At 30.4% G+C, this 12802-nt stretch overlaps 1 protein-coding gene across 1 annotated transcript in view; it reads right to left on the bottom strand.

Annotated features, from left to right (window-relative positions):
• Positions 1-11338: 11338 nt before the first annotated feature.
• The window catches only part of LOC145252826 (uncharacterized), a 64588-nt gene continuing 63124 nt past the window's right edge, over positions 11339-12802 (bottom strand). The window contains exon 13 of the mRNA XM_080112799.1: positions 11339-11952. Within this exon, the coding sequence (XP_079968925.1) occupies positions 11508-11952 (445 nt within the window). The 3' untranslated portion in view covers positions 11339-11507. The remainder of the gene's footprint in view (positions 11953-12802) is intronic.

Below are 12802 nucleotides of genomic sequence, written 5' to 3'. Positions count from 1 at the left end.
ATCCAAGCTAGCAAAGACGCTCGGCATAGCCAGGTCATAAAGTACGCTTAAATATTTTAATTCTTATTGTTATAGTTAATGCTCTATCAATTTTTATATATTATAAAGTTGCGATTTCAAAAAATAAAAAAATATATCTATATAACTTGGGTTCATCAGCTTGAATCGAAACCGAATTCCAAACTTATGAATATATATATATATATATATATATATATATATATATAAAACTTTAGTTCCTTCAGCTATAATCAAAACCGAAACTAAAACTTCTGAAGAATTCTTGATAAAATTATTTTTTAAAAATAGATTATTGGAGTGCCATTAGCTATAATTGAAACCAAAACCTATGAGGAATTCTTGGTAAAATTATTTATAAAAAAAATTAAATGATTTGAGTACCATCAGCTATAATCAAAACCGAAACCAAAATTTTTGAAGAATTCTTGGTAAAATTATTTATTACAAGAAATGGAAGTACATAAGAATTAAACGACCCGGATGTAAGTGTGACACAGAAAATAACACACACGCTATCGTATTAATATATAGATGAATATTTATTCTAAATATTTTGATTATTCTAAAACATATTTTAGCTGACAAAACATTTTGGCTTGAATAATCATAATAATCATCAACCAGCACACGTTTTGGCGTTGCTTACTCGAAATATCGAATCATTAGACTTTAGCCTTCATTTCTACATTAATACAGAATTCTAATGTACTCACACTTCAGCATTAAATCTGTTTTTAAATATGATGTATAACATGACTTTGATTATTTTTGTACATCAAACAACTTTCGACCATTCATTTGTTCCTGATTTACTCATATCCCACCAAACATCGCTCAACATTCTGCCAAAAGTTTTCACCAAATCCACGAAAGCAAAATACAGGTTTCTCCTGTAACACTGTAAAGCGTCTGAGATAAAAGAATTGTAAAGTGCGGAACAAGAAATCGCACCTGGTTCGTGGGTTTTAGAATTACTAGTTGGTAGATAAATAACAGAGTTGAACAGAAACAAGAGGAAAGCCAAAGTTGTGTAAACAGAAAATCATTGCTAAAAATAAATCGGAGAAAACAATAGAAAAGTTGAACGGGTTGACATTTGATAGGTATAAATACGGTATTGAATGTCGGTGGAGCGACCCGAATAATTGACCGGTTGAAACACTTGATACGTATGAATGGAAGATTAATATTGTGCGTATCAGCAGCCTCAGGTCAAAGGCGATGTGCGACGGGCTAGCCAAAAATATATAAAACATGGGGTTTTTTTTGCAAGCAGGCAGTCAGAGAGAAAAGCTGGAGAGAGATATAGACGCGCTGACCACACCTACCGCCCTGCATCTACCACCACCACCACGATCACAAACACGGACTTTTACAGTGTTCACACTCAAACGACTTGATGTAACAAGGAATTATTTTATTGTATCTTTTTTTTGTAATACACTTGGACTTATTATTTATAACAAGTCATCTGTTTTTTTCTTTGTCTTTCTCTTTCATCTTGTGACGTCATAATAAAACATCATAACTGGTCTCGTGACCTAGGATCGACCCAATGGTGAAAACGTCATATTCCTATCAAGATGCTTCTCTTACTTTTGTCTCCATAAGTAGATCATCAGTGATACTTGTCCCAGGCAGAAAACAATATTGGATTTCATCTATTTCTATATTTAATGTTCGATTATTCCTTCAGCCATTTTCAGAAATGGATCCATCAATTTTAAGCCTCTGTAGTTATCAATGTATCCAAAGCTTCTCATTTACTCTTGTTACAGTTTGCAATTATACTAAAATCCCAGTCTTTTATCATTTTATCAAGTGATTTATTGTCTGTGATCATCTCAATACATGTCGCACATGCAGCTTTCAACATTTCTGTAACAACGTATGCGGGTTCTTCAATCTTAACTTTCATCATCTTGATCAAAGCTTCCAATATTATTTCTTTCTCAATTTTTAGACCAGAATCAAATACTGTTTCTACAACTTTTAGATTTTCTCAGTTCAATGAAAACCCAGCAATGAACGATTTTTCTTGGCATTTCTAAGCATCCGTCTTATCCTGGTCATTATCAAGGTGTTTATATTCCTAAACCAGGCATTAAATAACATGAAATTGGTTTATACATTATAAAGCAGGAATATTTGAAGATATTAAGGAGTTAAAGCATGACATTCTTGTTAAAAATGATTGATAAGCCAGAAAATAATCAAAACATAACTATTTTTTTGTTAAATTCTGCATATTTTTATGTCTTCAAAAATTAAAAACTGTATTAGTTTAAGAATAAGATTTCCACAACCTTTCCTTCATTTTATAACTTTTCCTACATGCTTTCTTCAATTGTCATGATTGCTCGAGATGCAATTTCTGCAACTTTGATTTCCTTAGTCGCATGAAGACTCAGTATTCAATAATCTTAAAATGCCATACTGAAAACGTTCCTCTTGCTCGGTTCATTTCTTGCTAGAACTCGCATGTCATTTTAAATGCAATTCTCTAATATTTGGTTTTACCATTTGTTCAATCCTGAATTTTTTGCGGTCATTTTTTTTTTTTGTAATATATGTAAGAACTTAGCTTGCTCAGCCTCTACCTTGACTTTGTAGTTTGCTCTTCTTGCTGTTGTGGAAAAAAACACTTAAGAAAACTGAGTTCTGCACGAATACTTCTCCATTAGTGCTGACAAGCCAACAAAAGTTTCAACTGAAGTTGGCCAATCAGATTCTGATTATTAACTCGCAAACTCAACATCATAGGAAAATATAAAACATGCAGTAACATCGTTTCCATGCAATAATCAGGTGAATCCTCATGAGGATGAAATGTAGCTTAATTGCTGTATATATATATATATATATATATATATATATATATATATATATATGTGTGTTTAGGTTAATATGAAGATATTGCATCCATTTTTTCAGTCAGGAGAAATCATAGATGAAGGCAATGTTAATCTTAATCCAGGATATCTCCAAGTAGCTGGATCTTTCCCCACATTAAAAACCAATCCTGTGCCTTAGTCCTCACGAGAATGTGCAAATAAATATTTCTAATATTTAAAAAAGAGCAAAATCAGTCGATTCATAATTGCATGTTTTATTAAAAAGATGGTGATAAAATAACAATGATCAAAATGCTAGCGAAATAATGACCTTTGAGAAATGTTTTTTTTTAATCTTTGCTTTAAGAGCAGATACAAACTATAATCAGAAATTTGGTCTGATAAAACTTATTCTTGGAAGAAATTACATAAGTGTTAGATTTAAAGATCGCTTTTAAATTACCATTGTCATAAAGACATTTCGGTGGTATATATATATACATATATATATTGTTTCAATATCTATATGCATAAAGGTTGCGTGTAATAATTGAGGAAATTTAGCAAAATATTTGTCCATATATAAAATATACAGATAAAGCTCTAATCTCATATTTAGCACTTTTGAAAAAAAAAAAATTATTAATCTTATCAATATATTTGAACTTATTTAATATATATATATATATATATATATATATATATATATATATATATATAACATGCCAGCCAGCATTGCCCAGTTGTAAAATGTTTAAATGAATTGGCTCTATAATTATTATATTGTACCCATTGTATAATAGTAATTTCAAAATTTTTTTAAATATAACTTGGATGCCATCAGTTAGAAACTCGAAACCAAAACATAGCTCTCCAGTCTTATTTGTTAAGGTCTGGTCCATGTCCATACGCATATAAAACTTTAAAATAACATTAACTTACAAATCTATATTTGCACATGCATAGAAGAGCACTTTAAAATCAACTTACGCTAAGTTCCATTTTTGTTTTTTCAATTTTGATGCTTTAGCAGCTATTTTTACCAGCTAAAAACAAACTGAAGGTTCCACAGCCCAAATCCCCTATATATAAGCTTCAAGTTTGGAATTAACAGAAGAGTTTAGTACAAGTGATATCATAACAAGCATCAACTTGAAGTATTAAAATTATAAACAAAAAGACAATTGCTTTTTTTCAATTGACTTTAATTAAAAAAAGTTAAGTTTGTTGGTAAACAAAAGTATGCCATTATTTTTGACAGCATCGCTACATTAGTATGAAATAATGAAGCAAAATGTTGATACTTTATAGCATTCAACAATTGACATTCTTTAAATTGTCATTTCAAAAATAATTTCTGTCTTAAAGTTTTCAAAGTATTATGCTCAGTATTTCTCGAAAAGGTCATATTCTAGAAAAGAATCAAGTTTTGCAAAGTTTTATAATTCGATGTTTGTGTGAAGAGTCTGCAAGTGGGTTTAGACAAAAAAAATGCAGTAAAAGGAAATTTTGAAATTACAGAAATTTTTTAGAAATCTGCATTCATTTCCAAAATCAATGAAATTTAAAACCGTTTTCATTTGAAAGAATATTCGCATTTCTATTTTCTTAGTTTATTCTAAAAAAAAAAAAAAAAAAAGATATCCAGCATTTAATGTTTTTTTTTTTTTTATGAAGACAATAGAATTAAAATGCAATATTAAGTGTTTCCATTAATAAATGTTCTTTGTTCTATAAAATATTTGCAAGACAGAAATAAAAATATTCTTTCAGACATTTCTGAAATTTCAAAAAAAAAAAAAAAAAAAAACAACAAAAATGATTTCATTCAATAAAATTGCATAAAAAGTAAAATAATTTAAATTTCACCAGATTAAGTTTTTTTTATCTTGTCTAAAATGTTAATTCCCCCCCCCACCTCAAATTGTTCAAATCTAATAATCCCAAATCATTATACAAAAACTGAGTAAACCTCATTCAGTAAATATACTAAAGCAAAAGATTTTAAAGCTTTTTTCATTCTACAGAAGTGTTTGTGTGTGGGTGTGTGTGTGTGTGTGTGTATGTGTGTGTGTGTGTATGTGTGTGTGTGTGGGTGTGTGTGTATGTGTGGGTGTGTGTGTGTGTATGTGTGCGTGTGTGGGAGGGGGGAAAATGTTGTGGGTGTGTAAAGAAGTGTGTATGTGTGTGTGCGTGTCAAGAAACTGTGTGCGTGTCAAGAAACTGTGTGCGTGTCAAGAAACCTGTGGGGAAGGTGCTATCGATCATCATTTCAAATGAATTGTTGGCATTCATTTCGCTGATATCTTTCGAGAAAGTCATGAAATACTTTTGTTCCTATTTACGATGCCTCCCCACGGGACAGAGTTAGACACCAGGGTCGTTTTTTAACGTGGAGAAAAGGAATAAAAATTGCCTCAGTCGTGAAGGATTTCTCCTCCACTGACAGAAGAACAAGAAATTGAAGTGGAGCATCTGAAGAACAGATACTACACTGTGATCTTGTCCCGAAGGATGTTGGCAAACTTCATGCTGTTCATCCCATAAGTGAAAATGTTTCTGTGGAATAAACTCGTCTGAACTCCAATCTTTCACGAAAAACACCCGTCTAGCTGAATCCACTGTCAAAAATTTCCCCCACTCTATATCTGTGCCTAAATCAAAACGTGGATTCCATGAACAAAGCTTCTTTCTTAGAACTGCACGCCTGTGGAACTCTGTTCCGTCTGCCTGCTTCCCACCGGACTACAACTTGGATGTCTTTAAGTCCAACGTTAACAAATTCCTAATGAACCGCCCCCTTAAGTAAACACTTCATCAAATCTCCACACTAACGTAATGTACTTGCAATAACCCTTATCCCTGAGTGGCTTCCGGGCCTTGATAAGTGGTGATCACTGTGTAAAAAAAAAAAAACTGGATTTGAACCTGACACACCCAGGTTGTCAGTCCATCTTGTTAACCACCATCATCTCTCTATTGTTGTTTTTATAAAACTTTTAAAACTAATTTATTTTCCTGTATAGTTTTGTTGATCAAATTTATTCACTTGTATTTGATTTGTGGTATTTTGTTTCATGAAGTCGAGCCAATATTCAATGGAGGTCGACAGTCCTCCATATTAGTTATGAAAGTGGCCATAACCAATCATGATTCTCTTTTGAGCCGTTTTTTTTTTTTTTTTTTTTCATAATTTTAATGGTATCAGTGACAATACCATTATTACCATTAGGATTATTTTACATAAGAAAAAAAAAAAAATTTTTTATTTAGAAATAACAGTTCACTATCATAAACATTATACATGTTAGATGTTTTCAAAAAAGTTACTTAATATTTGTTCAATAACTAGATGTTTTCAAACTTATATACAAATATAGAATATAATCCCAAAATTATTCCATTCATTTTCTACACATCTTGTATAAATAATCACTTCATCCCTTGTCTACCCACCATGGAAATAATTTCTCTTTTGTGTTTAAAAAGGAAAAAAAAAAATGTCTCATTAATTACATTAAATGCTTGAAATTCCGAGCATTTAATGTAATTAATGAAATTTTTTTAAACACAGAAAATAAATTATTGTTAAAATGAAACAATAATTCCTTCCTGATAAAAATCACCGAAATTGGTAAATTCTAACTTTTACATGTGCAAAAGTTTATCAAAAATTCTTGATGTTTCTAATGCCACTTCAAAGAATTCTCATATTTTCTATCTTTCCTTGCATCATAATAAATTTTTCTAGCGCTTCATAATAACAAGAAATGTTCCATGGAAAAATGCAGTTTTGATAGCATAACGCATGGCATAAATGAGTATTTTTACTTTTTTTTGTGCTCAAAAGAGAAAGAATGTCTGATCAACGAACGTAGTTGAATATATTGCGAAAGATTCAAGTTACTTTGTAAAAATAATAAAGTGGATACGTTGAAAGTATCGTCAAAAATCCTTTGGTAAAAATGAGAAAAGAAATTTTATTATAATAATTATCATATATAATTATTATTAGCAAACGATTCCAGCAGTGTTTGTAAAAAATTGTGTAAGCATTTTAGAGTAAAAAACTTTATTCCTTAATGAAAATAATGCAATAAGTTTTTAAATTTGTACAAATGAAACATAAAGGAACAATTACTGCTGCGTCGTCTCACGTTATATCAATGATTTTGATGCTAATGCGGAAAAGAAATATGTGCATTATTTTAGTCTGAATATCTATACCGTGCTTTGGGGTAATTGCGCCAAATCTGAGGGTAACTGCGCCAACTAAAAAAGTGCTCTTTATATGCATGGTTGACAAAAGAGCACTTTCAGCTAGTTGCTGCAATTACCCTGGACTTGGCGCAATTATCCCAAAGTACAGTAACTAGCGAACCTATGACCCTGTGTTGCTTGGAAAAATAAGCTAACCCAAGAAATTTGTCCCTAACGATGACCTACTGAATTATTTACTTCATATGATTGTTCAGTGCTGAGACTGACGCCACGCTATTAATGTAAATAAGCAACTGGAAAAGTAAGAAATCTTAAATAAGAAATTTGAAAATCATATTTCGAAGTTATTATTTTTGTGGGTCAGTGCAAAAATAATAGAAAAGAAGAGCTGGGTCAAATGTGGAAGAAAAAATATTGGCGTAATTAAACAAGAAAAAATATTGGTTTACAACTAATCGTTAGGAAGATCGAAATGATGTAGTTGACAATATTTTCTGTCAATATCTCAGTTATAAACATTTCGGAACATATTTAGTGAAAATAGTATAATTATGCATTGCGAGAAAGATGGGTATAATATACATAAAATATTGTTTTTGGATAGGCTAATTAAAATGCTCCAAACGAAGAAAGAGTATTTAATTTTAGTTGGAAAATGTAGAGAAACTAACACAAAATAGCAAAATAGTGAAAGAATAGTGATACAATGAAATAGTTACCTTATGAAGAAAACCTTGTGGTGATTGGTGGCAGTGATAGTAGATATGAGTGTGAGAGTGATAATACCTCCAATTTTCGGTATGAATGATAACGTCAGGAGCTTTAAAGCCTCCCAAAAAATGTAAAAATTGAAAGCGAATGAAAAAAACATTGTCTGATAACATCGAACAAGAATTGGCCTAAAAATCTGCTGACAAATTTGTATATGCAGTTTTTGCTTAAAGGTTTGAGATCAATGGAATCGGGAAATGCTAGCTAGCATTGCCCAGGGTAAAAGTGTAACATAACTTCTTTCCATTCCCCTTTTTCCACCCATTTTATTTTTCTTTGTTCAGTCCATTCTTCTCTCTGAACATACACACATAGAACTTGAGTTAAAGTAAGGGAAATAATTTTGAAAAGAAAAAAAATCAGACTTACTTCCCTTTAGTTAGTGTCTGAGAAAACAGACTACAGATCTGTGTAGATGAAATTAAATGATATATATATATATGGCCATTTGATCCCCAAAATAATGAATCTTTTTCTTCAATATTAGATATCTATACATCCAGGGGTTTCCAATTAAAACAACTTTGTGAGTGTTTGTTGTGTATTCTTTTTAGTTTTAGCTTGACATACAAAGAGCCATTTACCATATATCTATATAAGATGCATGTAAAAATTGCATATTCCAATGTTATAACATTCTTTGGAAAAGATTGATGAAAATAGGCTGACAGCAAAAGTCAAAAGATTAATACAGATTAACTAGATTATAATTTGTACAAAACATTTTGGTATTAATATACTTTGTGAATATTCAATTTAATTCAAGCCAGATGCCAAACAACTTTCCACACTTCCAAACACGCTATAAACACATTGAACAGATAAATGCTATTAAGAAGTAACACAAGTTATAACACTGTAACTGCAGAACAATTCTTCAAAGTTTTTTTCCATCTACTAATCTCTATTAATAGTTGCAGTATTTGTCGTGTGTGCATGCATTTCTCATGACAATTCTTTCATTTACAATTGATTTATGGAAATCAAAAATGCAATAGAGTAAAGTACTTAGACTTTTTTTTTAAATATTCAATTGAAAAAAAAAAAATTTAACAATAAAAAGAGGCAAAACGTTCACTGCTTCAGAACAAAGAGCTGAGATACCTAATATTCACTCTCTTCCCATGTTCTAGAGAATAAGTGGCCAGTATTACTCTTTCTCACTGCATTCATCAATACCCCCCTTTCTTTGCCTGTATGCTAATTCATTATCCGTGTCTCATATATATATATATATATATATATATAAACACACACACACACACACATATATATATATATATATATATATATATATATATATATATATATATATATATATATATATATATATATATAAAATAAATGCATACATAAAACTCAATATGTATGATGGTTGTGTTCCATATAGAAAAATTGTGGAACTTACAAACGATTTTATGACTGAATCTTATGTAATTGTTCTAAAAAAAAAAAAAAGCTAACCATTTTTTCAATTTGATCAAGATCCATTTTAGGGGGCAACAGAACGATGTCCCCAACACCATAAGAATTTAAGACATCCCTCCCCAAATCAGCATCGAACAGTAATGAATAATTGCAATGGAATTTGGCATCAAGATTGGATACACACAAATTAATTAGACAATAAATTAGTTTGGAAAAATTAATCTAAAAAGTGACCTCTGGGCCCCATAAAAAAGCATCTAATTTGTAATATTCGTCAACGATTTTTTTCAAAAGTTGCAAAAGAAGGTTAGAGAGGGCATATAGAAAGGAGTGGTCAGAGTTAGAGAAAGAATAGATAGAAAGCGGGATAATAGATTTAAAAGAAAATTACATCCTTTTTTTAACGCTTCTATTTTGTTATTCATGCTTCCCTCCCAGACAATATCAAGTAACCATGACGATTAGTTATAAATTTAAGAGTATAAAAAATTAATCGAAAATAAAAAAATGTGAAATGAAAACGAAAGTTGAATGACAGCTAAGTAACACTGACGAGGTAGAACCTGTGAGTGTAAAACGGATTTGCAGAATTAATATTACCTATCCTGGGACGGGTATTCTTCTAGTTATGTATAACTTGAAGAGTTTAAAAGTTTGAAAAAAGAAAATGGAAGTATTTATAATCCGAAACAAAAAATCTAAAAGACTCGAGCAATGCTGAGTATGTAACGTTAATTATTGACAAAATAATTTCTATTTTAATTGTGACTTTATGATTTTGAAAAATAAATTCTCCGAATTATGAATCATATTTACATCGTAAAAGATATAAGGAGTTCTGGATCTGCCTTTTCTTTATAAATACAGCAATGCCAAGTTTACAGAAATTTTCTTTAATATTACGCATGCAAGAATGTAGGAAATAGACATCCCTAGACTGGCTGACAGCTTAAAGGAATCGTTCATATTGCAATCAGGCAACACTTGCTAAAAGAAATGATGATCACAGCACTTTAGTGTTATGAGGTTGGAATTTGCAATTCTTAAGTACATCTTAATATTAGACTGTTCCTCATGCTCTCTACCTGAACAATATACCTCAGAGACGTTTGTAGTACAAATAATTTTGCATTAACTATTATTAACATGAGTTAGCCTGAAGTCGCAGAGTAGAACCAACAAACTGACAAACATTTCATCTCCCATTTCTTTATCTTTTAAAATTGGCATTTTCAGAAAATGATGCATTTTAAAAACAAATACTAATCAATATATTTCAAGAGTAAATGGTTTCTCTTCTATGCATGTAATATGTATATTATATTATGTGATAATATGTAATATATGCTATGTATGTGATAATATGTAATATATATATATATTATGTATGTGATAATTAATATGTAATATATATGTATATTATATTATGTGATAATATGTAATATATATATATATTATGTATGTGATAATATGTAATATATATATATATTATGTATGTGATAATATGTAATATATACTATATGTGATAATATGCATGTTATGTAATAAGTATGTGATAATATGCAATATGTGTGTGATAATATGTATTATAGATTATGTACATTATGTGATCATATATTACGTAATATATCATGTGTATAAAAATATATTACGTAATACGTCTGTGATAATATGTAATATGTGTGTGATAATGTGTATTATATATTATGTACATTATGTGATATGTATGTAATAATATATTACATAATATGTAATGCATATTATGTATGTGATAATATATATCGCATATTATGTAATATATTATGTATGTGATAATGTATTATGTGATAATTTGAAATATGTATACATCCTGCAAAGAAGAGAATCATCCATGAAATAGAAAAAGCATCTCATCAGATACAAACTGTTATTAGTTGTTAAAAGAAAAAAACATTGTGAAAAATTCTGACCATCACAGTTGATCACGGTTTTACTTACATGCGGATTCGCATGAAACAAATGCTGAACCACATTTCCCTCCGTTGTGTTTAGGAGTAACGTTTCAATAACTGTTTGAAAAGTGATCAGTAGATAAAAACAATTTTCATGTTCTGTTTATTTGGAAATTCAGAAAACATCCTCATCTGTAAAGTTGGCATAATCACACGTGCACATTTCAATGTTGAATCTAAACAAAATGGTTTCTTTCCAATTCATAATTTAAATAACCGATTACAAATGGATAAAAGACCACTACGTAAACCAGAATGAATGGGTAATAAGTCCAGCAGGTTTGGTTATTTGTCCCATGTTTTTAACTTTAGCCTCCAAAAATGTTTCCAACCTCGAGACTGAACCGACAGAAGGACTCACCGCTTTAATTTTGGGCAGAAACTCAGTAATAAGAATGTGTAAGAATTTCTGAAATGGTTTGCGGTAGTTTGTAAATAACGCATGACTCGTAACTTCTAAAAGGTTATAGATAACTGCTGCAGTGATGTCGGGTCTTGGTTCAATGTTGATCGTCCTCGTCATCCAACTCCAACAGTTTTCAACTCCATGAGGGTGTGGCTTGTTGATCCCTGGTGGTAACGGAGACACCATTATGGCTGCATACAATCGCATTATGCCTGTCATTCGGGTCAAGAATTTCTCTTGGCCTTCAATTTTTCCATTTTCATATTTGTAACCAAGCATCCTGAAAAAATAAAATAAAAATAAATTCAGAAAACAAATGAAAATCTTTTAATGTTATATAAATATATAACAATAATAATATATATAACAATAATAAACGATAAATATATAACAAAAATAATATATAATATATATAACAATAATAAACGATAAATATATAAAAATAATATATAATATATATAACAATAATAATCTATATATATAAATGCGAAAATGTATGTGTGTTCGCTTTTTGTGTATGTCTTCAAAAGGCTTTTTTCCGGTGGATTCTTGAGGTTGTCACTCATTTTTAAAACTTTTTATATCACGTCTAAATGATAAATTCTATGACTTAACAACAGTGGTCACCTCTCTAGTTAATTTGCCCGATTTTGAAACGTTAATTATTCGACATTTTCAGATCTGCACGTGTTGCATTTGTTTTTCGGTATAAAAAAAAAAGTGAAACTCGATTCGAAATACTGGCCCACGGCCAGTGGTTTCTAGAAAGCTATGTAACGTTTGGTCAGTGTCGGCTTCATCATATCAGACGGTTGCTTTCATTTCGAGACAAGACACTCCCCCTAATAAACAGGGAGCTGTTTTTTTTCCAAAGTTAGTTAAAAACAAACAAACCGGTTTATTGACCTCATTAAAAACTGTCCCGCAGAAAATGTTAACTGCTGAATAGCTATCGCTTACCATCGCCGCATGTGCATTAAACTTTTTTGTATAAAAAAAAACAGACTCGCATTAAATAAAACACTGTCCCGCACTCAAAGTTCACGTCAATAACTCGTCAAAAACGGGCACCTATTTTTTTTGTTTTTTTTCACACTTTACTATTTTCCAACTGCGTGTCAAGGCTTCGT

The sequence above is a fragment of the Euprymna scolopes genome, chromosome 29 (assembly GCF_053919585.1).
Source record: "Euprymna scolopes isolate OS-2025 chromosome 29, ASM5391958v1, whole genome shotgun sequence".
NCBI classification, from domain to species: Eukaryota; Metazoa; Mollusca; class Cephalopoda; order Sepiida; family Sepiolidae; genus Euprymna; species Euprymna scolopes.
The sequence above is the reverse complement of the archived record's forward strand: the minus strand, read 5'-3'. Positions and strand labels throughout refer to the sequence as shown.